Source organism: Helicoverpa armigera, chromosome 24 (genome assembly GCF_030705265.1).
Source record: "Helicoverpa armigera isolate CAAS_96S chromosome 24, ASM3070526v1, whole genome shotgun sequence".
Taxonomy (NCBI): Eukaryota; Metazoa; Arthropoda; class Insecta; order Lepidoptera; family Noctuidae; genus Helicoverpa; species Helicoverpa armigera.
In genome coordinates this window covers 1,720,572-1,746,211 of record NC_087143.1, presented here as the reverse complement: position 1 = coordinate 1,746,211, position 25,640 = coordinate 1,720,572, and the positions used below count along the sequence as shown (strand labels likewise).

Below are 25,640 nucleotides of genomic sequence, written 5' to 3'. Positions count from 1 at the left end.
TGAAAGTTTAGTAAAAGTCGGTTGTTCTAGGATTACTACCTACAAATGAAGATATACATAATCATCGTCTGCTTTGCTTGGGCCTTTCTCAACTGTGTTGGGTCGGGCTTTCAGTCTAACTTTATGCACCAGTGTTTCCCAAGAAGCATCTTTCTATCTTACCTCTAGTGCTATTAAACTAAGTACCTAACTCTCTTACAAATGGCCAGGGTGGAGGAGGTCAGATAGTCAGTCGCTCCACTGGAACCCGACCCCAAACATAGTTAGGAAACGGCTAGGCAAATGATAACAAGCTAGGTACCTACCAAAACAAAATGAACACAAACTCTCTCAGACAGCATGTCTCAACCGTGATGACTGAATTAGACACACGGTCTAGTCAGGCCGAAATTTCAGACCAATCTGTTTACAAACAGCTGACCTCGGGGTCGTTGACCTCGGTGAGTCATCCTACATTGTTGCGTACCCGCGTGCTGTAATGTTATACTTATTGCGGTAGGTTGTATGAAAAGTCTTACTTATTAGCTTACATTCTTTGAAATGAGTAGCATGTTTTATGATTCTATCATTGTAAAAGAGATACATAGAGCGAATCTTGTGATGATGATTTAGTGGACTGAATATTATATGAAGTTGAAGATCCAGTTGAACTGGACCAATTTCAAATCAAATCAAATCATTTATTTCATTTAGCCTTTTAAAAACACTTATGAACGTCTAAAATATAACTAAGTTTGATTCTAGTTGCCCATTCCAAAAGTAGCTTCCTATGAAGAAGAACGGGCAAGAAGACCCGTGGTTACTCTTTTTAAATAATAATTTATTTGACACAAAGTCTATATTTTCTATAAACATTTCCCCCCTTGATTTATGTTTGTCTTTTGTTGTTTCTTCTTTCTTTCGATCACAATGATTATATTATTTAACTCCACTTTTAAGTAAGTCCACTTTTTGACAAAATGCATCTCTTCATTCGTGTGTCACTCATGGTACCTGATCCTTAGTTTAACTTTGTTTCACCGAAACTGAAACATGTACAGTACATACTGTCTTCTCTCCATCTTTGGTTCCTAAAGATCAAATCCCGATACATATTATGTAGATTTCACACAGCTAATCCAGCTGCCTACTTTTGCGTAATTAACCAACAGTTTCAGCTAATTATGACCTCGTAAGTCATCAAATAGCCACAGTATCTACGACAAGTCCTGCCAACATTATCTAGGCCGTTGTCATAAAAGATTATAGAGTATTAAGTGTGTTTACAATATTATTCACTAGGCCTGCCATTTGAGTAGTCAAGCAATCAACACTACATTAACTTTAATTGTGAGCTGTCAATTTTCATATCAAATTACAAGTCGGCTTGTGTTTTCTCAGTTATGGTCAAAGTGTTGTTTTTTGTCTGAAATCTACAATTCATCCCATTGGCATTTGGCATTATAAGATAAAAACCGACTTTGTCGTCCTTAACATCCTTCATCCCACGGTCCTTTTTTAGCCTTTTGTGATCAACTTTTTCGAAAATTTCCGAAACCAGGACCGGCTTTGGCTGAAAAGGCTTTTATTGCTTGTTGTTTGACTGATGATTTTGTTGTTGCAGAAAATAACATTTTTCCTTGCCTAAGTTTAGGACAAACAACTTTAATTGAACTATCTGTATTACATACTTAAATCGTCATATTAGAATCATCTCGATCGCAATTTAACGCCAAGGAATTTTAATCGCGATGCTGTGAATTCGTGATCAAATAATATACTGGTTCCACAATGATTATCATGTTCATAGATACACCTATATAATGTACCTACTATACTATGGTGTCGATTATATTATTTTATAGGTGAGTACTATGTATAAACTGTGAGTCACTGAGCGTGGTCACGACCAAGATGGGAAATGCAAATGCGACAAGGTCGTCCTTGTTCTGTTCTCTTAAAAACTTCTTAGTTTTGTGTTGATGATTTATATTGTAGAAGCTTTCGTTAGCTTTGGTAAGTGAGCTCATGTTGTCTAAGACAAATACTATGAAGACAACTTGTCTTCATAGTATTTGGTACTTTTTTGGTATAAGCTTCTGGTGAACTACTTAATTAAGTATTAGCATAAAAAATACAAAAGGGTTGGAAAAACTTGAATTAGTTTTTTTACAAATGCTATACCAAACTTTTTGGAGCCACTTTGTTAAAAATGCGGTCTATGGTACCTTGAATCTCTAAATTACACGTGGGGAGCCTGAACGGTAATTTCGAACTTCTTACGCAAGCAGTCGTGGCCGAGTGGTTAAGGCGTCTGACTCGAAATCAGATTCCCTCTGGGAGCGTAGGTTCGAATCCTACCGGCTGCGAATCTTTTTGCGTCTGTTTACCTCATTGCGATTGTTTCTTCAACACTTTTCCTTTTTCTTGTTTTCTCACTTTTGTTTGCTTATTTTCCAAAGGCACATCAATTATTAAATAGGCATCTTAAATATTATACGATTTTAACCTCTCTTTTATTAAATCACGACTTCTTGTAATTTTTATTTAAATCTCATAAAGCTACTTACATAAAAATTTTGAATTCAAGTCTCAAGCAATCTAATCTAACATCTCTTCATGACCTGTATTTTTAATTTCTACTTCCACCACATCAGTAGTTTCATTCCTATTGGTTAATTCTCTTGCGCATATTTCTTCACCAGACGACATTTCTTTATACATTCCATCTTCACTGATATAAGCAATCCATCCATTTAGTAATGGTATCAAAATCTAAACTATTTCATTATCTGCTCAATTTCGAGTCAATTTCCTAGTCTTTTCCTCATTTCGAAATTGCATAAATCCTAAATATATTCTCAATGATATTTAGAAGGAATGTTCAGTGATGAAACTTAAGAAATTGACATTTTGAAAAATATATGACGTCAATATGGAGATGATCATCTTCAGAATTCCTTCACAATGGTTAATTTATTTCATTTTCAACCGACTTCCCAAAAAGCGGAGGTTCTCAATTCGACTATATTTTTTTTGTATGTTCTGTTGTCCTTAATCTGCAGAAGGAAATCAATATTCTTCTTGAAAACTCAAAACTTATTTCAACCTATATCCTTACCTTTGGTCACGGACTACTTACCCCCGCCCTAGTTACCTTTCCTCGTTGTATTTTTGAACCTTCCTAACTTTGGACGATATAGTCTGAAACCACCAACCATAGAGCAAGCATGGTGTTTAATGCTCAGTCAGTCCTTCTCCGTGTGAGAGGAGGCCGCAGCCCATCAGTATGGGACGATAAAGAGGCTATAACTGTAAAAGTAACTAACTTTGGAACCATATACCAGATAAACATTTTGATTTTTGGCTCTTATGTATTTGTGCATCTATGAAGTTATGGTTATGACTGAGCAGCATTAATTTCCTTCGTCTTTCTTTATCCTCCGATCACGATTTGTTTAACTGAAATGTGTCAAAAGTCCTGTGTTAGTAACTATTTAGTACATAATCAATCTGACCTTCTGTACCGAGTTTATTTTATTTGTTGTTTCTAGTGTCTCCCTGTAACCTAGTTTTGGACCAAAGCAACTTATCATGTTAGTTTTACAGTTTTCTGTGGTTTCACTCATTTTATACCTAGCTCGTTTTTTGTTTTGTGTGTAGTCTTGAGTTCGTCCATCTAATATTTGGAGAATTTAAAACAATGTGGTGTTTAAATTAACCAAAACAGCACTGATTGATTAGATCGCTTACTCAATAGTAAAGAGTTTAAGAATTCCAATTGTTTTTTGTTACCAATTGTGCATCAATTTAATAGTTACGTAAGCCCTTTCTTTTAAGCCTGGCTGTTCCAAGATTTAGTTTTCTTTCACATAGCTTGGATAGCTGAATATTAGTAGGTACACATTAATATACATATCGTATGTAGCCACACCACTATCTATAAATACTAATATAATAAAGAGGAAATATTGTTTTGTTTATTTGTATGTAGGTTCAGGCTACGAACCTACTAAACCAATCTGAAAACTTCTTTCATGCGATTGTTTTATTTTTCACCCTGTGTAGGTATATAAGAGTTAATGCCAAGTACTTAGGGTTTATTTAGGACTATTAAGTAGATGGTTCACTTACATAGTAGTATATGAAGTTTGCTCAAAATTGGTCGAACGGTTCTTCATTCCTAAGTAGCCAAGCGGCTTTATTTATATGAGGCCGCTAGTTTTGTGTGAAACGATATTTTATCTCGTCCGTAAAAAAACCAGTCCTGTATGCTTCGGCCTAAACGCTTTGCATGAACCAAATAGGTCGCATATTTTTCTGCGCACGCATAACTTTAGAAGCTAGCCTCTCGTACGACCTCGCACTTCATGGGACCGTGTGGCCTAATGGATAAGGCGTCGGACTTCGGATCCGAAGATTGCAGGTTCGAGTCCTGTCACGGTCGATAGGCTTTTTGTGGGTGTTTAAAATAGTCATCAAGGTCATTTTCCAATGTCATTGGCAGTTTTAAATGTAAATAATGAGGGAATGATTTGCTTAATTAGTGCATTTTTTTAGCATTAAGTAATTAATTAATGTAGGTATTTTTTCGTGGTAGGTATGTTATGTCGTTTAATTTATATAGCTATACCTACGAAATTACTGTAAATTGACTACCGCAAAATAGGAATGAATTCAATTAATCGTTTATTTAGTAGGTACTTAATATTTTTTTTTTTGTATCTTACTTCGATTCAATATTATTTGATTACCTAATCATTTTTAAATAAATTAAACGAGTTAGAATTAATGCAACTTGAACAATTTGAAGAACGTAAAAATTGGTACCTATCTATTGACGCTACAGAGATCTGTAACTTTTGACTAACAGCAAAAAGGTTTGATCACCCATGCGATTTACATCATATTCAATAGCTAGCTACTACAGTTTCCACCATTTCATCAAACATTATGCAAAGAGTACTCAATTAATTAGAGAACTTGTTTATGTAATAAAAAAAACTTATCGAGATTTAAAACTCGTTCCCACAGCGATAGCGAAGCCGATACCGGAATGTTACGTTTCAAACCAGTTGCGACATCTATCTTTCGTTGCGTAACAACTATGCAAATTACGTTTCTTAAGCAGTTCCGCTACTTGATACTAGATGGCGCTGTTTGATAAATGACGAAAATTTGTTTTTTAGGTTTTGTTAGTGTATTTCTTTGGGAGTTGATGTAGATTTTTTTAATTGTGTAATCATGAATTAAAAAGTTCAACATTAATTATTTTACTCTGTTAAAAATTCATGAGTCATTTGAAGTGTGCGTGCTTTAATTGCTATTTCTCTTTTGTTTCAGGATCATTGAAAACATCATTTCTAGCTGGATCAACGTTCACAGTTCATTGGCATTTAGCATATGCGCACCGAGTAAGTGATACGTACTTTTAACCATGTTATCACAAGCCCGGCTAGCTCAGTCGGTAGAGCATGAGACTCTTAATCTCAGGGTCGTGGGTTCGAGCCCCACGTTGGGCGCAATCTCTTTTTGTTCATATTTTTTATATTTAATTTTCAGGGAGGCTTCAGTTTGCGAATTTTAGATGATTTGGAAAGACCTCTACTGGATTTGACGCCAAGAGCAGGTGGCACTGAGTTTGTTCGAGATGATGTTACGTAAGTAAATAATTTTTTTTGTACAATTGTTTATTCTGTTTTTCGTGAATTTTAAGTAGGTATTGGTCAATCATAGCATATTTAATAGGAAGAGATCATAGCATAGTTAAATTTTAAATTGGTCATTTTGCGACTATACCATAAGGAATTTCATTTCGGAACTAATCCACAACACCCTAATTAGTACCTATATCATACTCATATATGTAAATTATCAAAAATATGACCGTATTGCATTTTAAATTTATTGTTAAACAATAGATATGTGATAAGTACTTAACTAAAGCTTACACATAAAAATTTCAGCGCCCAAAAGTACGAGGTACGCCTACCCAGTGACTTCACTTGCGAAAACTGCACTTTACAACTGCAACGCGAGGCGGGGGAGTGGGGTAGTAACTATCGCTTCTGGTCCTGCTCCGACATCGATATATTGCCACGTGAGTACATCACTATAGTGTAAAATACACCACATTGGTCTCAAGAACCTAAGAGTTGGACCACATCTGGCAGCACGGAATCGCCTTTTTCCGTCGCCCTTTCTCTTTCTGTCGCTTAGAACTGTCATTCTCGCTAGACCGAGACAGATTAAGTGATGGCGATCGCCTGGAGGATTCCGCCGAGTGCTATCGCATTATGCTTTCGGCGATTCCGTGTTGCCAGATGTGGTCCAACCCTTATTACTAATTATATGTCCCGCCTTAAAGGCTGATTTACATTGAGTCAGTAACTGACGTCAGTGTAGGCGCCGAAAACTGACGCGTGCTATTTACACGAAGTCAGTGTAGTATCAGTGTTTCGTCAGTAGTACTGTACTGACTTCAAATCAATTTACACGATGGCAGTGCCGGGTCAGCACTGACTTGTCAGTAGACTGACGTCAGTTACTGACTCAATGTAAATCAGCCATTACAGTCACTGTACTGACTTCAAATCAATTTACACGATTGCAGTGCCGGGTCAGCACTGACTTGTCAGTGGACTGACGTCAGTTACTGACTCAATGTAAATCAGCCATTAATCTCAGGACTAACATATTATTATCTCGTTTCATATAGTATGATTTAAGTCCAAAACTGCTGGTGGCAAAAAGTTTATCTTACAATGTATTGTAAGATAAACTTTTGAGGTATGTATACCTACTTATATAACTACGGTCCTAATTGTAATGAACGAGCTTGCATTAAAATTTAAATAAATACATTCTGCCCTGATATATCTCATCTGTCAAAACAACAACAGAATTATCTGAATTCTAATTAAGCTTCGTATATTTAAGTGTAAGCAAGTTTACCTTGACTCAGTTAGCAAATTGTTCGGATGCCAACCGCTTAGATAGACATGTATTTTTAATATGTGTATTAGCATATACATATTAATAAGTTTATGATTTCGTAGCAAGTGTTGCGATGTGACAGACATATAGATGATAAATTGTTTAAGTTTGATATAAAATAATATGTGTTAAATATTCATTCATGTGACGCAAACGGTGTACCTATACATATAATAGTGGGACAAAACTTTTTGCTACTAGCTGTTTCTGTAGTTTTTATAACATTTTATTTGTTGATTAATTGCAAAAGTATAAGTTGTATGTCATCTGAATTAATATACAAACAGTATTTTAATAAGGATTCTTAAGGTTTAAAAGCTTCAAACAGATAATTTATTTTAAGTAAAATTAATCCAGGTACCTCTTGTGTCCATAATGACTATAAAATTAAAAAAATATCAATAGATACCTATCAACAAATCCTTTGATATCTATGTCCGACCTTGTCCACATATTTTGCAAGGTATTCCCATTAACGCCATCTGATTGAATGCTCCGTCTGCATTGAATTAGAACAGCCATCGGAATGTTGATTGTATGTACATCTAATTACAATATTAGATAGTCGGATATCAATGTTTGTTTCGTTTGATTGACAAGGCTGATTTGTGGAAGTAACAGCTTGAGACAACTTGTTTGTTTATAGCTAATATAGCTTTAGTTTCCTGGTGTTAATTAATTTGTCAGTAACACTCGCAACAGTGAGAGAAAGTGTTTGATGTCGATATTTTACATTTTGTATTTATTTTATTGATTATCTTGGAAAACGATTAAGTATAAATTTTACATCATTCTAATTATAACTAGGTAGGAAATTTTAATACTAACCACAATATTGAGCTATGTAATAATAAAATTTTATCTGCGGTACCATCAATTACCCTCTAGCTGTAAATTGTGTGGTCTACTGAACCAAAGAATACTTTTCTATAAATACTAAATAATTAATTTAATACTACGCCATAGCACAGATTATCTTAATAGCAACCCTAGCCACAAATTTTCCCACCTCCAAACTTCACCTAATAGCCTTAAATATCTGCTTTCCAGGCAAAGAATACCACGAGACATGTTCCGGCCACGGCTTCTACATCCTCGGCCGATGCAAATGCAACAAGATGTACTCAGGCCCCCGCTGTCAGTTCAGCGACGAATGCTCGGAGGATAACGACTGTGGGTTGAGAGGCAAATGCATTGACGTTAACGCGACTGAGTCACCGACTAAGATGTGTTACTGTCCCTATGGGTTCTATGGGAAGGGATGTAATAAGAGTGAGTATTAATTAAATGGATGGTATTTACTTTCCATCTGCTTAGTTTTTTCTCAACATGCTGTATACGCTTTCGGGCTAATCTAACTACATAGATAGATCGACTGAGTATCTACCAGTGTTGGACATGGATTGACTGCCTATCTCTGATCTCCTCAACCCAGGTACCAGGGAAATATACACGCTACTTGGAAAGACTGGGTATCAAATATCTGATATCTTAATTATTTTTATTTATTTATTTAAAAACCAACTCGAAATGCAAATATGTGAGGGTATATTTTACATTAGGTGTGTTTAGTTACAGAAGACGTTTGAAAGATAAAGCGAAATTTTTATATATTTAGTTTAGTTTCTGGCACGGCATTCAAATACAGTACAATTGGTCAAAATTATCAAATTATTCGTTAATTATTACAGAGGCACCATGGAAAGACAAGAAGGTGAACCTTGGACTGTACAGCAAGCGCGAGCTGTCGAAGCAGTTCAACTTGTACTGGCGCATACTGAAGGAGGACGCAGAGATCGAGGTCATCATGATGGTCAACGGCACTTCTTATGCAGGTATGTGACGACGTATTGAAATAACCAATATTAGTACACAAGGTTGACAGAAAAAGACAGTGACAGAAGGTTTTGGTTTTTTCGGCGTAAAGTATTGGTCCAACTTAAGAAAATTTTATTAGGTACTTACTAGTCAAGACTATATCTTAAATAACATAAGGTTACCTACATAGATAAGATTACATGCCTTTGTTAGATACCTTTTCTAACGCGGTCAAATGTAAGGTGTATATTTATGAATGATTTTTCATGATTTCAGCTGTGGGTTGGCGGCCGAGCGGTTTGACCAAGCAGTGCAAGAACTTCCCAGTGTTAGGACCCCCTCTTGATGCTAAAGGTAAAATATATATTCGTTACAATCTCGAAACAGTTATACAAATACCTAACAGTCCTACACATGGATAATAAATACTTTTGTTGATTTTCATTAAATGAAAAAGAAATGAAAATATCTTTCATTCATTGCAGTAACCACACAAAAAACCGAACCTCTACCGCAACCAGAACCGAAAGCGGAACCAGAACCGAAAGCGGAGCCTGAACCAAAGGCCGAACCAGAACCGAAAGCAGAGCCCGAACCGAAGTCAAAACCAGAACCCAGTCCGGAACCGACTTCCGAACCGGAACCGAAAGCTGAACCCAGCAGTGTACCAGAGCCGACTGCCGAACCGGAGCCTAATGCTACTCCTGAACCGAGTGCTGAGCCCGAACCGAGCCCCGAACCAGAGCCGAGCCCGGAACCAGAACCGAGCCCGGAGCCCGAACCAACGAAAGTGACAGAGAGTGATAATAGGAATAAGAGAGTTGCTATGCACTCACTTGATGGATTTGATTTCAAGAATCTTGGCAATGATGTTACCGTGAAGACTAGTGTGTCTTATAAAGTGTCTAGTTCTAAAGGTTAGTTATATTTTATCTTATTTTTGAATATTATTTAGTACAAGAATATTAACATTGAATATTAGAAAAAAATAATGTAAAAAATGCATTATGTATGAAATCTTGCAGTTTCTACATAAAGATTCTAAAGCCATTTCACTATGGGATATAATATATATTACATCCTGAGACATAATATTTTATCGCTCGTGATAAATTTGCAAAAATATTTATAGTGTGGGATGTAATATATTATATCCCATAGTATAGCACAGAGAGAAATGTATGACGAGCGATAAAATATTATATCCCATAGTGTAAAGCCGGCTTAACTTCTTACAATAAGCATAAATTAGTAATGGTTTTTCAAGTAGTAGGAGGTCTTTTATTTAATTGAAGACTTACTTACAACTTTTTATGTAAATCTTTGCTTTTGAGTTTGTTTTAACTTATGTTTATTTTCAGGTCGTAAAAAGCGAGCAGTAGCAAACACCACTGGTAAGTTATAACTTTACTAACTTCTAAACTACTGCACCACACATAACACAACGCTACAATGCGACAGCCACGCAACATGCAACACTGCACATAGAATTATTATAATATTAGTAAATATACGGCATATACTAACTGCGATACTCTATGATTTTGTTTTGACGCTGCCCGATAATGGAGAAAAAGAAAAAAAATACTTCGAAATAAAATAATAATTTGAAAGCTGTAAAATATGTCTGAATGTACTATCTATCTTGTACAGGATATAAAAAAACTAAACTACGATAAAATTCTTCATCCATTTATTGCTAAAAAATGCACGTTCTGTCCATTGCTGTACAATATTGCAATTTTCACTATAAACAAATGTACTTACTTAACGTTACTCCAATGTTCTTTATTTTTACTACTGTTTAGTATAAATTAATGTAAAATTTCAACAAAGATTATTTTCTACATTGATTGAACCTATCAGGTAGCGACAAAATAAGCTGAAATGTATATATGATGCTGCATGATCAATTATTTTTACAGATTCGGACACTACGAAATCCATTGTATCCCATAATCACTCTGTTGTACCCACTACAGAACCCACAGCTTCCCCTGAACCCAGTTCCGAACCGGAACCCAGTCCCGAACCCAGTGCGGAACCCAAACCAAAAGTTACAACTAAACCAAAGTTCAAACCAAAGTCTAAACAGTTAGCTGGACCTACGTCGACTCCTGAACCCAGTCCTGAACCTACGAGTGTTCCTGAACCCAGTCCTGAACCTACTACTGTACCTGAACCCAGTCCCGAACCGACCTCGGAACCGGAACCGACTTCGGAGCCTGAACCGACTTCGGTACCGGAACCTGAACCAGAACCTACTAGCGAACCTGAACCCAGTCCTGAACCGAATTCTCATCCCGAACCGACTGCTGAACCAAGTTCTCATCCCGAACCAACTGCAGAACCAACATCTCACCCCGAACCAACTGCTGAACCTAGTTCTCATCCCGAACCAACTGCAGAGCCAAGTTCTCACCCCGAACCAACTGCAGAACCAACATCTCATCCTGAACCTACCGCAGAACCAAGTTCCCATCCTGAACCGGCTCCTGAGCCGACTTCCGAACCAGAACCAAAACCAGAACCTTCTCCTGAACCAAGACCTGAGCCTTCTTCTCACCCCGAACCGACTCCTGAACCTGGTTCTCACCCCGAACCGACACCCCAACCGAATTCTCACCCCGAACCGACTTCCGAACCGAATTCTAACCCCGAACCGACTCCCGAACCAAAATCGGTCCCTGAACCGAGTCCCGAACCTACCGCAGCATTGGAACCCGAGACATTGCTAGTGAAGGGACTTAAAGATGAAGCAGGTAACGCCACATGCTTTGCACTAGCTTATACTTTTGTTGGTATTGATTTCATCTCATCATTTATTATAGAAAATAAACTATTTGGTATTTTTAAGTCTTTAAAAGTAAGTTTTAAGGCTTTTGTAATAAAACATCTTTAAAAAGTCAATCAAATCGCGATTTAAATATATTGGACAGAAATACCAATAATATTATTACCTAAATACCAATATATTAAGATTGTTGTGTAATTTTAATAAATTAAGATGTCAATACCAATGAATGTATAATGTATATAAAATAGATGTATTTGTATAGCAATTTGCAGCACTTGTCAATAATTATGTTATAAATAATATAATTGTGTAGGTACTTATAACATTTATGCTTTCTTCTGGATATGATTTTGGTATGTAAATAATTTAAAGCGAGAGACTAGTATGGATATGTGCTTACTTAAATAATATTTTTAAGGGCATGAAAATGAGAAAAATACATTCCGTCTCTAACAATATCATAAGTTAGTTGTCTGATTTTGAAATCACAAACAAAATATTATAATTTAAAAATAAATAAAAGTCATCTACCTGTGTATTTACCTAATCTCTTATTTACATGCTCTTTATGATATTTTCAAATAACTTTTGTAATTTAATCTTCAACTTGCATGTTACTATCACCTTTATACATATATCTTGCATGTTTAGAAATTAAACTTATAATTTCTGCTTTAATATTTCTAAGCTTAGCTGGGCTTTTGGGTGCCACTTTATCCCTTTCCTCATTCCCATAACAAATTAAAATTGATTTTCAACTGATTTTCTTTTATCTTTTCTGTGTCTTTTCTCTTTAACTTTAGGTCCAGGTATCAAGGAATCTTTTTGTATAATTTAAAGGCCTGTTTCACCATTCAAAATTATTCTTTAAACCAGTACATAAGTGGTTTATGTACGTCATTATTAATTCCATAGATTTGGATGATTATTTAAACCATTGGTTATATTAGGAGGTGAAACTGGCCGTATTCTATTGTACCTAATTACCTGTTTCTTAATAACTGTCTTGTTTCTTTAATTTGAAACCTGTAAATTGTGATTTAATAAATAATCTGTGGTGTTTTTGTACATATAAGGTTAACAATACACTCTATGTTAACATAAGGTTATAGGTGAAATCCGTCAATGGTAAGAGGTTGGGGGCCGAATAGACATTCAGAGATTTTTACCCAGTTGTGAAGGGAAAATAGTTTTTTTCCGTTAGTTGGTATATAAGATTGATTGTGGATAAGATTGTCTGACTAAGTCGATGTTGTAGTTTGTTTGTGTAGATGTAGATGTTTATATTTAGTTAGTTACAGCCTATTTATCGTCCCACTGCTGGGCACAGGCCTCCTCTCACACGGAGAAGGATTGAGCATTAATCACCACGCTTGCTCAATGCGGGTTGGTGATTTCAGACTATATAGTCCAGGTTTCCTCAAGATGTTTTCCTTCACCTTTTTATCAGCCATTGGTGTCTAAGATATACTTAGAAAGTACATACAAACTTAGAAAAGTTGCATTGGTACTTGCCTGACCTGGATTCGAACCCCCGCCCTCATACTCGAGAGGTTGGTTCTTTGCCCACTAGGCCACCACGACGTTTTTATATTTAGTGCATCTCAAAATCTTATTCAGATCGAAAGTAACAGAACGATGTTTAGAAAATATTAAGTAACTAATATTGTCATCAATGTATTTTCACAAGTAGTTGCACAAATCACTCTGAACTGTGCACCTAGTCTTGTTAAGAAAGTTTTTGCTCAAACTATACCTACTCGATACTCTTTGTCTTAAAAAACATAGATTTAAAGATCAGGTTTTTTGCAGGTTTATTAAAACTCGAAATATCACCAAGGCTTGTGTCTAAAACAAAGATTGAAACATTTCAGGCTATTTCCCCGAGCACGAGTACGTACCTAAGTTTGACTTCAACCCCATGGATTGCACCGACATCGTCATAGGAACCGCTAAGGGCAACTACCATAGAGTACTGGATTACTATACTAGAGACAGGTGAGATTTATTTGTGAAAACTTTTTGGGAGTTGTGGCAAGTCAGTTTAGAATCAGAGAAAATCTTAGGCATGTGTTTTGTAAAAAGACCAAAAAGAAAGATGTAAAAACATGATTAATTGTAAAGAGATTATTTTTAAGAGCCCGTGGCTAAGTCAAAGCCGCGGATTGATTCATCATAAGGCATAGGTAAATATTTGGCAGTCGTCACGGATAGTCGGCAGCCAGTAGGTCTGACAACCGGTCTTACCAAAGGGTATCTTGTTGACTGGGTAATTGGGTTGAGGAGGTTAGATAGTTGGAGTTGCTCCCGGTAAAACACTGATCCTAACTACAGCTCATTCGACTCCAACATAGTTGAGAGGATAGGCCAGATGTTGAGACATATGTGGTTGATTGAGTTTCTTTTTCTTATTCTAACGATACCTACTAATTCCGGTTTATTTTCGTAATTTCAGGTCGACTCCCCGAGTGGATACATTCTGGGGCGGTCACGATGATATCACCGCAGCGTCCGGATACGAAGAGAATGGAGTCACCACCATCATGTTTAGGAAGAAGATTAAGGTAAGATCTCATGTAATGAATAGCTTTCTGGTCAGTTATTATAGTGTAATTCTGGATACTTAACCCGACTGAAGAAAATCGCAAATTCTTCATGTGTAAAACAGATCTAGTCTTATTTGTAGATTGTCCGCGTAATAGTCTATATACATTCTCTAATAAGACCTCCCCCATCTTTTTCCAGTTCAGACAGGTTCAAGATTTTGTAACTCTATCCTATGGGCCATATTTTTGATGATCTTTGAGCTTCTAATTGTAGTTATGCTAAACTTCCTAACTTACAATCTCTAATATTTTTTTTTATCGTTTCTCATCTCTCTTTACCGCTTTTAAAATTCTAGGCCAAGGAGCCCACCGACCACGCGATAGTAGACGACGCGATGCACGTCATCTGGGCGCGTGGTCAGGAGCCGGGGCACTACGCGCACTCGCCCCCCTCCGGCCTGGAGCGCGGCCCGGCCGCCACTGGCGACTTCTACCGCCCTGATGAGCTTAAATACCACGGCCATGGCGGACAGAGAGGAGTGGCCAGTATTAACTTCTTTGGTGAGTGCCTTCTTTGGTATGTAAACTTTTTGGAAGGGAAGAAACACTGGGGTGTAATTGGATTTGAGAAGAATCCTTTCTGGTTGTTATGTACCTAGGTGCTTTAGGGATCATGTTTGTTACATAATATACAATACTTACCTGTTTGATTGGGTATTACCAACCAGAGTACAATGTAGTCTAACTTGACTTAAATTATTTCCAATGAATCCATTTGCAGCCTTTCAGTTCCTTGGGAGGAGTAGACCCTTCCCTTAAATAATATAAATACCTACCAAGGATAGTTTTTTCAGATACATAATATACCTCCAAATCTTTCTTGAAGATAGTCGACGAATTGCCCATTACTGTCATTGTATCAAGTAACCTATTCTTACTCCAACCTCTTCTCCATTACAGAAGAAACAAAAGTATCGATCTCAGGCGGCATTCTCCCTCTCCCGGACAAATGTGGAGGCCAATGGCGTCTCCCGGCCAACTGCAACCCTGCCAACAACAGCTGTGACTACGTAGCCTCGTGGGAGTACCTCGGCCTCAAGCGGGGGAAGGACTCTATCAGGTTCACGCTGGCTACCAAGCAGAGTAAGCACTGGACCGGCATCGGCTTCAGCGATAACAAGAAGATGGTGAGTGCTAGAATGTTCTAGAACAGCTGTGACTACGTGGCGAGCTAGGAGAACCTGGGCCAGAGTGGAAAACAATACGGACTCTGTGGCCTCTAAATTGTTTTAGAACACATCTAGAATATAAGAAGAAATAGTACCTTTGTACTTTTCCAATCCTTCTTGTAAAGAAAGTCATGTTAGTTGTACATAACTCAAGAATTGGTGAACCAAATTGTCTGAAAAAATGGTGGGGATTCCCTGAATATAGACTACCTACTTTTATTCCTAGCAAGAAAAAAAATCATTCCCACATTTTATTGCTTGACATGAAAATAAACAAAACGATAAATGTTGAAACAGGAAAAAGGAATGGGATTTTATAGGTATAGTTAGGTACCTATTGTTAGATTTTTTCCTAAATAAACAAGTATTTTGTTACCTGTGTTATATTTTTGCACCTTTCTTTTATTTTATGTTATTTCTACTTCGGTCATGTGTTAACTGTTTACATAAATGATTAGGTACATAATTAAAATATCGAATTTCAATCCATAGCTTAAGTATCTGAGCCATTTCACCCAAACTTTATTAATGAACCTTTTTCTCCCACAGTCTCAATCCGACGCCATAATAGGTTGGGTTGACGCCCGTTCAGGCCGGCCCTTCATCATGGACACCTGGGTGTCAGGCTACTCCGCACCCAGGGTCGACCAGCGACAGGATCTGTCCAAGGAGTCCGGCAGCATGGTGGATGGCATCACAACCCTCAGTTTTGTGAGGAAACGGAATACTGGTGACCAGAAGGTAATATAAAAAAACTGGTTTTCTTTATTTAGATTTAAAATTAATATATTTTTAAGAAATAATATCAGTATATAATAATGTAGGTTTGGTAAAAAAAGATGAAAAATACCTACTTAAGTAAAATATAAATAAAATAATTATGAGTCAGTCTCATTATTTTGTTCTCTATGGTCTGAATGAATAAAATATTGTGAAAATTTTGCTAAAAGTGTGCGTCGGCCGGGAATCGAACCCGGATCAACTGCTTGGAAGGCAACTATGCTGACCATTACACCACCGACGCATCTGTACGATGAGTTCAAATATTTGCACACAAGTCTTTGTAGCAATTGGCAATGATGACGTGAACATAAATCGATACCTACAGTATAATCGCGAATTTAAACATCGATTTTATACGCTTTTATGGTAAAACTTGATTGAATATTCTCATGGAATTAATCTGAAACTATAAAATGCGTCTTTCATCAGGCCTACGATGACGTACCTACCCTACCTACCTATAGTTACTTTTAGTGGTAACTTAAAGAAAAACAATTCTACATACATATTTATAAATCTGTAGGGAACCTCTTAATACCTACATAGATCCTCTATTCTAAAAAAATCGAAAAAAGTATTTCTGTGTTTTTGGGTATACTTATCCATTTGCTACATAGTTTTTTCTTCCATCACCTTCGGCCTATTTTTTTAATTGTCGCACTGAAAGCCACAGACTTCTTCCCATTTAGAGAAGGATTTTTTAAACTATACATATAAATCTTTTCTATTACTTTATTTGTTATCTAACTTTTCTCATCATTTTCTATCATCCACAGGATCTAGCCTTCACAGACTCGCAATGCCTCTACATGATGTTCATCACCCACGGCGGAGGTTTCGACCCGGTGAACAAACGGACCAGCAAACACATGCAGACTCCTATTGTTACTGATGAGAGAGTCTGCATCAAGCCTTGTGGGCCTGGTAAGATTTACTTATAAGTTATACATAATTCAGTCTACAAAAAAAATGTTTTAGTAATTATTTTATTAAAAAAAAGGAAATTTTTAAGGTCTTCTTTGACCCTATGTGGTTTTCTTGAGCTGATTGTATTTTATGATAAAACATAATATTGTATTATTTTTATAAAATAATTTAGACTTTACAAAATAAATCTATTAAGGGTTGGTTCAGACAGACCGGCTCGGAGAGAAGAGCAAATTCTTAACTCGTTGAAAATCGAGTACTTACTTAGTAAAGGAAAATCGAGTGTAGTAAAGTTTATTTTTGGATGTGCACTGCTTTTGTCATTAAGAATGTTCGAGGGCGCTCGGTGTGAAATAATAACAGGGAGCCGACCGGCTCCGATCGCGTACTTTTTCTTGACGTTTGGCTCCGATTGTATGCTCTTTAATGCTGCCGATCGGCTCCGGTCTGTGTGAAAAGAAAAATGCGATGCTCTCCGACCCGGTCTGTTTGAACGGACCCTAAGTGTTTCGGTGGTTCTATAAATGTGCTTGAATTCAATAGACTACCAAAAAAATACAACTTACCAATTCTGACTTTATAGTTAAGATATAAAAAATCGAAAAGCTAAAGCTAAATTATTTATCTTGAAAGGAGGCCGAAAAATGCCTGCGAAAGGCACCTTAACTTTGAAATCATCAATTATTATATTTTTCTACACAGAACCCGTTGAAGAAGAAGTAACAACAGAAGCAATTATCCCGGGCCAGTCTTCCTACACGATGTTCATCCGTATAACGGGACTTGGCGACAGTTTCCGTGCCCCCGCACCCGGCAGCCAAGAGTACGAAGAACTGAGGCGCCAAGTCGCTGACAACTTGGCCACTCAACTGCAAGGGAACAAGGGATACCAAACTATTGTTGTTAATGGATTTATGCAGTGAGTATCTTTAATTAAACTTGGCCATACAAGGGGACAGGTAGCCAAGAGTACGAGGAACATAGGCGCCAAGTCACTGACAACTTGGCCATACATCTGCAAGGGATTAAGGGATACCAAGCTATTGTTGTTAATGGATTTATGCAGTGAGTATCTTGTAATAAAGCTTAGCTTGGCCATATTAGTTTAAGGTAAAAAGGACTTTAGATGCCAAGTTATGCCTTCCTACCGTGTAATTTTTTTACACGAATTATACAAAAAGGCATATCAAGTTTTGTTAGCAAAAGAAAATAGTCGTTCAAAGTTCCTGGGAACTTTCTAAAAATATAATCAAACGTCACTAAAAAACTTCTTGAAACAAGTACCTATTTATTTTCAGCAAAAGTTATTAAATACAATCTTTAATTAACAAAACCAAGTTATACACTAACGGCCGTTTGTAAAAACCTATCTATCAGCAGTTTTGTTATAGATATAATATTGGAAACGATCCTCAGTGATCCTTTGTGTTCACAGAAATGAAACCAAAGCCATAATAGCGGACCTTACCCTGAAATCCATCGACTTGAACACCATCGAAGGGTCCAGTGCTCTAGAGGATACCAACTCCACATCTGTTGAGGCGGAGCGGTGGGAGCGAGCAGTGCGGGACACGCTCGCTAAAGGCAGCGTGGGGAACCTCAATGTGGACCCCGAGTTCTTGGTCTTCCAGCCTCAAGGAGGTCAGTATTTTAACTTGAATTTTATGAATCAACTAGCTGTTGCCCGGGATTTCGTCTACGTGAGCCATATAGAGCTGGCGAAATGTTAGCTAACTTCGCAAAAAAGATGTTCTCGATTCGAACGAGGGGTCCAGTGCTCTAGAGGATACTAACTCCACATCTGATGAGGCGGAGCGTTGGGAGCGAGCAGTCAGGGACACGCTGGCTAAAGGCAGCGTGGGGAACCTTAATGTGGACCCCGAGTTCTTGGTCTTCCAGCCTCAAGGAGGTCAGTATTGAGATGAGATTGTATTTTTTTAACCTACTAGCTGTTTCTCGGGATTTCGTCTACGTGAGCCATGTAAAACTGGCGAAATGTTAGCTAACTTCTCAAAAAGGAGGAGGTTCTCAATTTACATGTTTGTATGTCTTTTAACTAGTTTTTTTTTGGGAAATACTGTTTTTATAAATCATGAATGACGTGGTGCTTATTTAAGTTATATGTAGTTCAAAATGTTGTTAGTGTATCTTACAAATTGTGAATTTGTTAATTCCTTTTGAATACCTTACAGACGTTGTTTGGAAAATTATTCTTAAAATAAATAATATGTTCTTAAACCGATAATATTATACCTACAGAACACGTACTCGACGCTATTCTTTCTCGAATTCTTAGACAAAAAATCGATCCCTATAAGACCATCTTATGACCACAACTTCCTCCGTCTTTCGGAAGACCCATTACGGGTCCATATGTATATTAATTAATTTTTTTTTCTTCCCACAGTAATGACAGATATCCCAGAAGAAGATAGTATGGGCAACGCTCGTGCGTTCTTCGGTCTAGCTGAAACCAAACTATACGTGGTAGTGGGGTGTGTGGCGGCCCTTATACTGGTCGCGGTATTGCAGGCTGCTTGCACACTATACCGCAGTAGAAACACTGCGCAACAGACTAAGGTTAGTAGGAGAAATTAGTTTGTGAACTGCATGATGCCCAATTATTAGATATAAATAAGAAACAATAGTATTCCATATCAAAATTGGCAAAAGAATCGTTTCTTTTTATACGAACCCGGCATTAGATGTCTTGGTATTAAAGTCCGGCTATGAAAATCTCCATTTCCTCTCAGCAATCACTCGAAAGAGAAATTAAATTAAATTTTAAGTATCAAACTTGTCACTGAGCTGACACATTTTGTTATTTACCTTCCTTGTGTAACAGTAATTTTAAACAAGAAGGAGATTTTTAATGTCTGCAACACTTGCGGTAATTTCATGTTTTCTCATTAATTATGTACCTAGGATCATACATTTAAAACCGTCCCATATTCCAGGACCAACTGATCCCCAACACAGCATGGAAGGACTACACAACAGCGAACACAAACTACGCCTTCGAGCCATTCGAAGACGACGGAAAATACAACAGCACTGCATCCACAGCACCTTTAAGAAACAGACAGACCCCTGTACGACCTACAGACCCCCCTCCGCCAAGACCCGGCAGTGCCAACAAGACCCCTTCGAACGGAAAAGCTAAATCTAACGGAATGAATGGCCAACATGGGTTGAATGGGCCTCATTTGGTCAACGGACATCATGGGGTGATTGGACAACATGGGGTGAATGGACAACATATGCCCCACAGTCAGCATGGGGTGAATGGTCACGGGACCAATGGGAGAATGACCCCTAAGCATCAGAATAGTGCTGCGCAGTATTATCATGAGACGAGGTCGCTGCAAAGGCCTAGGGGCGGTGGCGGTGGACAGCATGGGTAAGTTTCTTTTTATTTATTTATTTGTGTGTAGTTAGAACTTTTCTTATTTTTTACTTTACTGTTGGGGTTAAGGGGTACCAGCAGATCCCTTATGTAGGAATATACTAACCGTATGTACTTCCCCCATGTAATTAGTTATATACTACACCTATCTACTACCTTGTGCTTATAGTTAATTCTGACAGAAAAACAACCGATTGTTGCTCTGAAAATAGACTCGGAGTCGAGTCATAAATTAAGCATTTCAATTTACTACCTTAACTTTTTCAAATCTACCATATCATACTCAATTAGGTCGATATTTACAAACTTTTTCGAAAGATAAATGTCATATTGAGCGTAATGCACCCCGGCGCTTCGTAAACTGATATTGATTTTCTCCAATATTAGGGAGTGTTACACCCGGAGTGCTTAGAGAAGTGACAATAATATAATAGTAGTGTTGTTGTTATAAATGATTTGTATACCTGTAATAGGCATACATACCAGTAATGTAATTTTTAACGTATTTTTATAACTTCTGTGTATGTATTGCTGTTGGTGTACCTAATAAATAAATAAATAATAGGTAGATGATGATGACAAAATATTCGAGTAATATTCGGTAACGTTTAGAACAGTGTACACGACTATTATCTATCATTTGTATAAACAAACTATTATGAACAAATCCATTAGAAAATACCATAACACTTGTTCAAACAACCATTATGCCTTGCCTTACAAACAAGAGATAGTATCAACTTCAAAAACTGCCAGACAATTTTCAACTGTAACACTTTGTTATAAGAGCTATAAACCAATAACAGCGCCTCTATCTATCCATTTTCTAACAAAGGGGTGGATCTTCAAAGGGGTGGAAAGAGCGTACTCAAGCGGTTGACAATTTCGTCGCCTTTCGTATACGACCGTGTGGCCTAATGGATAAGGCGTCGGACTTCGGATCCGAAGATTGCAGGTTCGAGTCCTGTCACGGTCGACAAGCAACTTGAGACACAATTCAAGTTGCTTTTAGAACATTTTTGGTACTATTTTTCTAAAATATTCGTAGTGATTTTAGAGATGAATATTTTTTTGTAACATTAAAGATGACAAAAGTCTAAGATTCAGTAACTAATATATTTATTAATTCTTTTAATATACATAGATGACTATTTACTTAGAATATTCACAAAGAGTCAAGTAAATATTGCATCTGTTCTCATTAATTTGTTATACGGAATTTCGGATAACTGTGGGAAGAGGAATAAACTTTTCAATAATTTATTGATTGTGAATTTATACCACATTAAATAATTTGATTTTCGGATATGTTTGCACCTACCAACGCTTTCTCTTCGCCACCCAAAGGTAGACTGGTAGAGAACGCCTACGGCGCGGCGTTAAGTCCGCCATTGTACTATTTGTGCAAGAAGTATTTTAAATAAATAAATAAATAAATTAATGAATATAAGATATCAATTTACAATTACATAATTATTAAGCTAGTTTTCGAATATAGTGTCAACACGAAAACCACGAACTCCCTAAAAGTCTATCTGCATAAAAATCCTTACAAAAAAAGCTCACTGTTTTTCTTTCTGTCTGTCTGTCTATTATTTAATATGTTTCTTATGCAACTTCTTCCCTGCACACATAGGAAGTTTATGCCTAGTTTCAATAAATGATTTTAAATACTTATCCTATTTCTTTCTAGCTACAACGGTCGTCCGGATCGTGCGACATACTCGCTCCCGCGCGGCGTCCGCCCCGAGCCGGGTCTCTCAGCACACCCAGACTTCTACTTCATGCCGTCACAGCGCAAATACGAAGGTGAAGTAGTTCGAGTTTACGTAGACTATCGGGACAGGCAGCACCAGTAGTTGTTGTAGACTTTAGGGCTATAATGTAGTTTGTGTAGACTTTAGGGACACCGTTACAAAGTACTTTGTGGAGTTTTTTTTTGGGAGCATTGATGACGCTCAATTACTAGTTCGTGGGGTTTAGGGACAGAATACAATGCTAGAACAGAAGGTAAATCCACTATTCTACTTCATACCGTCTCACTGCAATAGCGAAGGTAGAAGACATGCAGCGCCAGTGACTGTAGACTTTAGGGACCATACTACAAAGTAGTTTGTGGAGATTTTAGGGTCAGTAGGTACTCCAAAATAGTTAGTTTAGACTTTAAGGGCCTTACTATAAAAACTTTAAACCCTGTTTTACACTTGTCTAATAAAATTTTGGCTGCAAAATGAACCATATGTCAACGTCATAATTTGTCATTTTTTTAGACAAGGCATAAACTGACGTTTACAAGTTTTTGTGGTAAGACGGTAATGGTCTTACTACAAAAACTTAAACATGTGTCTAAGACTTGTCTAAAAAAATTGTGACTGCAAAATGGTCATTTTTTTAGACAAGTCTTAAACTGACGTTTAAAAGCTTTTGTACGGTAAGTGTACAATTTGACGTTGTGTACTGCGGTCTGTTTTACCTTAGTCGCATGGTTGTACCAGGTATGTCCTGGCCCTATAGTCTACTAACACTACTGGATGTCATTTCTAAAATGTCTACACAAACTACGTAGGTAGTTGTAGGTTGTAGTTGGGACATTATTGGGACCGTAAATTAATCCAGCTTAAGCATAGATGGTTTAGACATTTATATCCAAGTGATTATTTTTATATGGCTAATTTAATATAGGCTTTGTAGTACCTATTGAGATTAAATAACAAGTAGAATTGTAATGGGTAATGTACTAAAAACTTAAATGTTTCAAACCAAATGATATTTAAAAAAACTGTTAAAAAGACAGTTTAGTACAAATTTTGAGTTTTTATATGTACTGTTAGTTATTAAATTCGCTTAAAGTGCCAGTATATTATTAATATTAATGCTTATTAATAATACTTATAACATCATGTACGCTATGTAGTTTTTAGATGTTTCGATGTATTTTTATATTAACTTTAGATAATGTGTCAAAAGGCAGTTTTACAGCCTTGCTATTAAACTTTTATATACAGTATATTTTTTTTCCTGTAGAGTTGCTTATCTGAAGTTGTCTACTCATGCCTTAACTATAATCTAAATGTATGAAAAAAACTACTGTGCATGTCCGAGGCATCAAATGGCTACTTCAGATAAGCAAAGTATCATCTAAAAATTCTATGGGCCCTAAAACTGCTTATTTGACATTAACTCTGTCAAACGGCGGCATTGGCTTGATTTTTACAAAATCAATTATTGGCAAAATCATGTTAGTCTTCGTTTGTACCAAATGAGAGCTCAATTGGGGCGATTCACACACAATTCGTCGAGAGTCACCCGATTAGTTCTATCATTCATTTAGTTTGGCCTGACCGTTTCTTGGCACAGTTGACAGTTGCTATCAGTCAAACAATGGTATTTTCCGTTAAAAATTGACAGCTGTCAACTGCACAAAAACAGCAGTGGCACTGTACTTATGTTAAGAGCTCTGCATGTATGTAATGTTACGTAGTTGACTTGTAAGCTTTGCACCGCTTGGGATATTATTAACAAAATTTTAAAAATATAAATCCATCATGTAATATATATTAACAGGTTATTTTTCTATGACACAATTAACGAAACTATATTTATTTTTAAATCTAGAAACAAAAGCTGCAGAAATGTTAATCTTATGAATATGAATTTTGCAAATGGTTAAAAAATGCAAATGTCACTTTTGCACTCGCAATTGTCGTTGAAAAATAATTAAGTAATTAACAACTTCTTGCTTATTATTTTAAAAATTTTGCAAATAATATCCCGCTTGTACAACTAAAAGCACGTAGTTAGATTGGCTGCCAAATGTAGGCTTATTGAGAATGGCTTTAACAGCACTCGAAATGTAACAAAATTTGTGTTAACTTTTTAACCAAATACTCAGTATCAATGGAAATGTAATACAGTAACTCGCAACAAAAAAAAAAAATTGTTCTTATATTTTTTTTTTGAGAAATAATACACGCTGGCGTCCCGAAAGGACTTTAATACCTGTATACAAAACATGTTTTTATATTTTTCCGATAAAATGGCACTTTAATTAGTGCTATTATCGATATACTAAAACATACAATGTTCGATGCTTAATGCAATTTTTTACAATAATAGATTATTAATGAATTTTGCATTGAGTGATTCTAACAATCTTATTATAATTGTGAATGCATTATTATACGACAATTATAATATAAAAGTTAATTATAGTTAATGTCACTGAAATTTTTAACTAGAATTTTTTCTTTTTTATAAATTTATTTTATGTCCACGGTTTGTTTGTTTGCAGATTTTTGACGGAGACCACGATGAATTTCTGATTATTACTAGTTACCAACAATATACTGTAACTTTAAAAAGCACCGATTTGTTTTTAAGATTTTTTTTTATTAATTTTTCACAAAATATAATTATTTTATATTTTTTATTTCCAAACCAGATCTAGTCTCATGTCACAGTTTTAAAAAATAAGTTATTTTCACTTGTAATTGTACTTAATTATTTTATTTTCTTCTTTTACAAAAAAATGATGTAAATATTATGTAAAAATACTTCGCTGTAAATTTGCACTGTAGCTTTAAGAATTGACAAATAAGTTCTTTTAATTGAGATTAGTATATGTATATTATTATATATTTTAATGTTATACATTTTAGTTATGTGTTAGTAAATATGAGACAAATTCACAGCGCCATCTACGTTGCGATAGCTGAATTAATTTAAGTTTTATATTATTTTTAGATTGAAAAAGTAATATATCAAAACGGGGAATTTTTCAATATAGTTGTAAGTTACTTAAATAGTAGAATAACTTTAACAAGAAATAAGAATTTAAAAAATAATTTAAATATTCTGAGCCCGATAACTTAAAAATAAACGAAACTGAGTATTACAACGTATGTAGTATAAGTGTGTACCGTACCTAAGATTGTAAAAGAAATAAAATATTTTTGTAATTTATTGACATTGTTTTATTTATAGCACATACCTATTATTTAATATTAGAATGTATATTCATGACCGGGGAAATTATATTGTCACTATATTCATTTATACATTAAATATGCAGCGACAATTCGCATTAAAATTATAAATATAGAATAGGTGAAGCTTCATGTCAAATTAAACTATCTTAAATGCTAAAAGGATTTACTTAA

General features: G+C 36.1%; 1 protein-coding gene and 5 non-coding genes across 9 annotated transcripts in view; 5 read left to right on the top strand and 1 right to left on the bottom strand.

Moving 5' to 3' along the window:
* Positions 1 to 25,443, top strand: part of LOC110382398 (uncharacterized) — a 61,840-nt gene extending 36,397 nt beyond the window's left edge. For 2 of the 4 annotated variants that reach the window (XM_064041307.1, XM_064041306.1), the window contains 21 exons: positions 5,323 to 5,393; positions 5,542 to 5,639; positions 5,946 to 6,079; positions 8,026 to 8,247; positions 8,667 to 8,810; positions 9,070 to 9,147; positions 9,279 to 9,710; positions 10,155 to 10,187; positions 10,719 to 11,555; positions 13,465 to 13,588; positions 14,046 to 14,154; positions 14,493 to 14,697; positions 15,097 to 15,323; positions 15,915 to 16,106; positions 16,925 to 17,072; positions 17,778 to 17,994; positions 18,511 to 18,716; positions 19,483 to 19,655; positions 20,033 to 20,475; positions 22,175 to 22,290; positions 24,773 to 25,443. In XM_064041307.1, the coding sequence (XP_063897377.1) occupies positions 5,323 to 5,393; positions 5,542 to 5,639; positions 5,946 to 6,079; positions 8,026 to 8,247; positions 8,667 to 8,810; positions 9,070 to 9,147; positions 9,279 to 9,710; positions 10,155 to 10,187; positions 10,719 to 11,555; positions 13,465 to 13,588; positions 14,046 to 14,154; positions 14,493 to 14,697; positions 15,097 to 15,323; positions 15,915 to 16,106; positions 16,925 to 17,072; positions 17,778 to 17,994; positions 18,511 to 18,716; positions 19,483 to 19,655; positions 20,033 to 20,475; positions 22,175 to 22,290; positions 24,773 to 24,780 (4,217 nt within the window). In that variant the 3' untranslated portion in view covers positions 24,781 to 25,443. The remainder of the gene's footprint in view (positions 1 to 5,322; positions 5,394 to 5,541; positions 5,640 to 5,945; positions 6,080 to 8,025; positions 8,248 to 8,666; positions 8,811 to 9,069; positions 9,148 to 9,278; positions 9,711 to 10,154; positions 10,188 to 10,718; positions 11,556 to 13,464; positions 13,589 to 14,045; positions 14,155 to 14,492; positions 14,698 to 15,096; positions 15,324 to 15,914; positions 16,107 to 16,924; positions 17,073 to 17,777; positions 17,995 to 18,510; positions 18,717 to 19,482; positions 19,656 to 20,032; positions 20,476 to 22,174; positions 22,291 to 24,772) is intronic. The other 2 variants (XM_064041308.1, XM_064041309.1) reach the window with 2 other exon arrangements.
* Trnas-cga (transfer RNA serine (anticodon CGA)) lies at positions 2,267 to 2,348 on the top strand. Its single transcript has one exon. It is a non-coding gene; the product is annotated as a tRNA-Ser (tRNA).
* Positions 4,354 to 4,426, top strand: Trnar-ucg (transfer RNA arginine (anticodon UCG)). Its single transcript has one exon. It is a non-coding gene; the product is annotated as a tRNA-Arg (tRNA).
* Positions 5,429 to 5,501, top strand: Trnak-cuu (transfer RNA lysine (anticodon CUU)). Its single transcript has one exon. It is a non-coding gene; the product is annotated as a tRNA-Lys (tRNA).
* Positions 16,318 to 16,389, bottom strand: Trnag-ucc (transfer RNA glycine (anticodon UCC)). The gene has a single exon. It is a non-coding gene; the product is annotated as a tRNA-Gly (tRNA).
* Trnar-ucg (transfer RNA arginine (anticodon UCG)) lies at positions 21,385 to 21,457 on the top strand. The gene has a single exon. It is a non-coding gene; the product is annotated as a tRNA-Arg (tRNA).
* Positions 25,444 to 25,640: the final 197 nt, after the last annotated feature.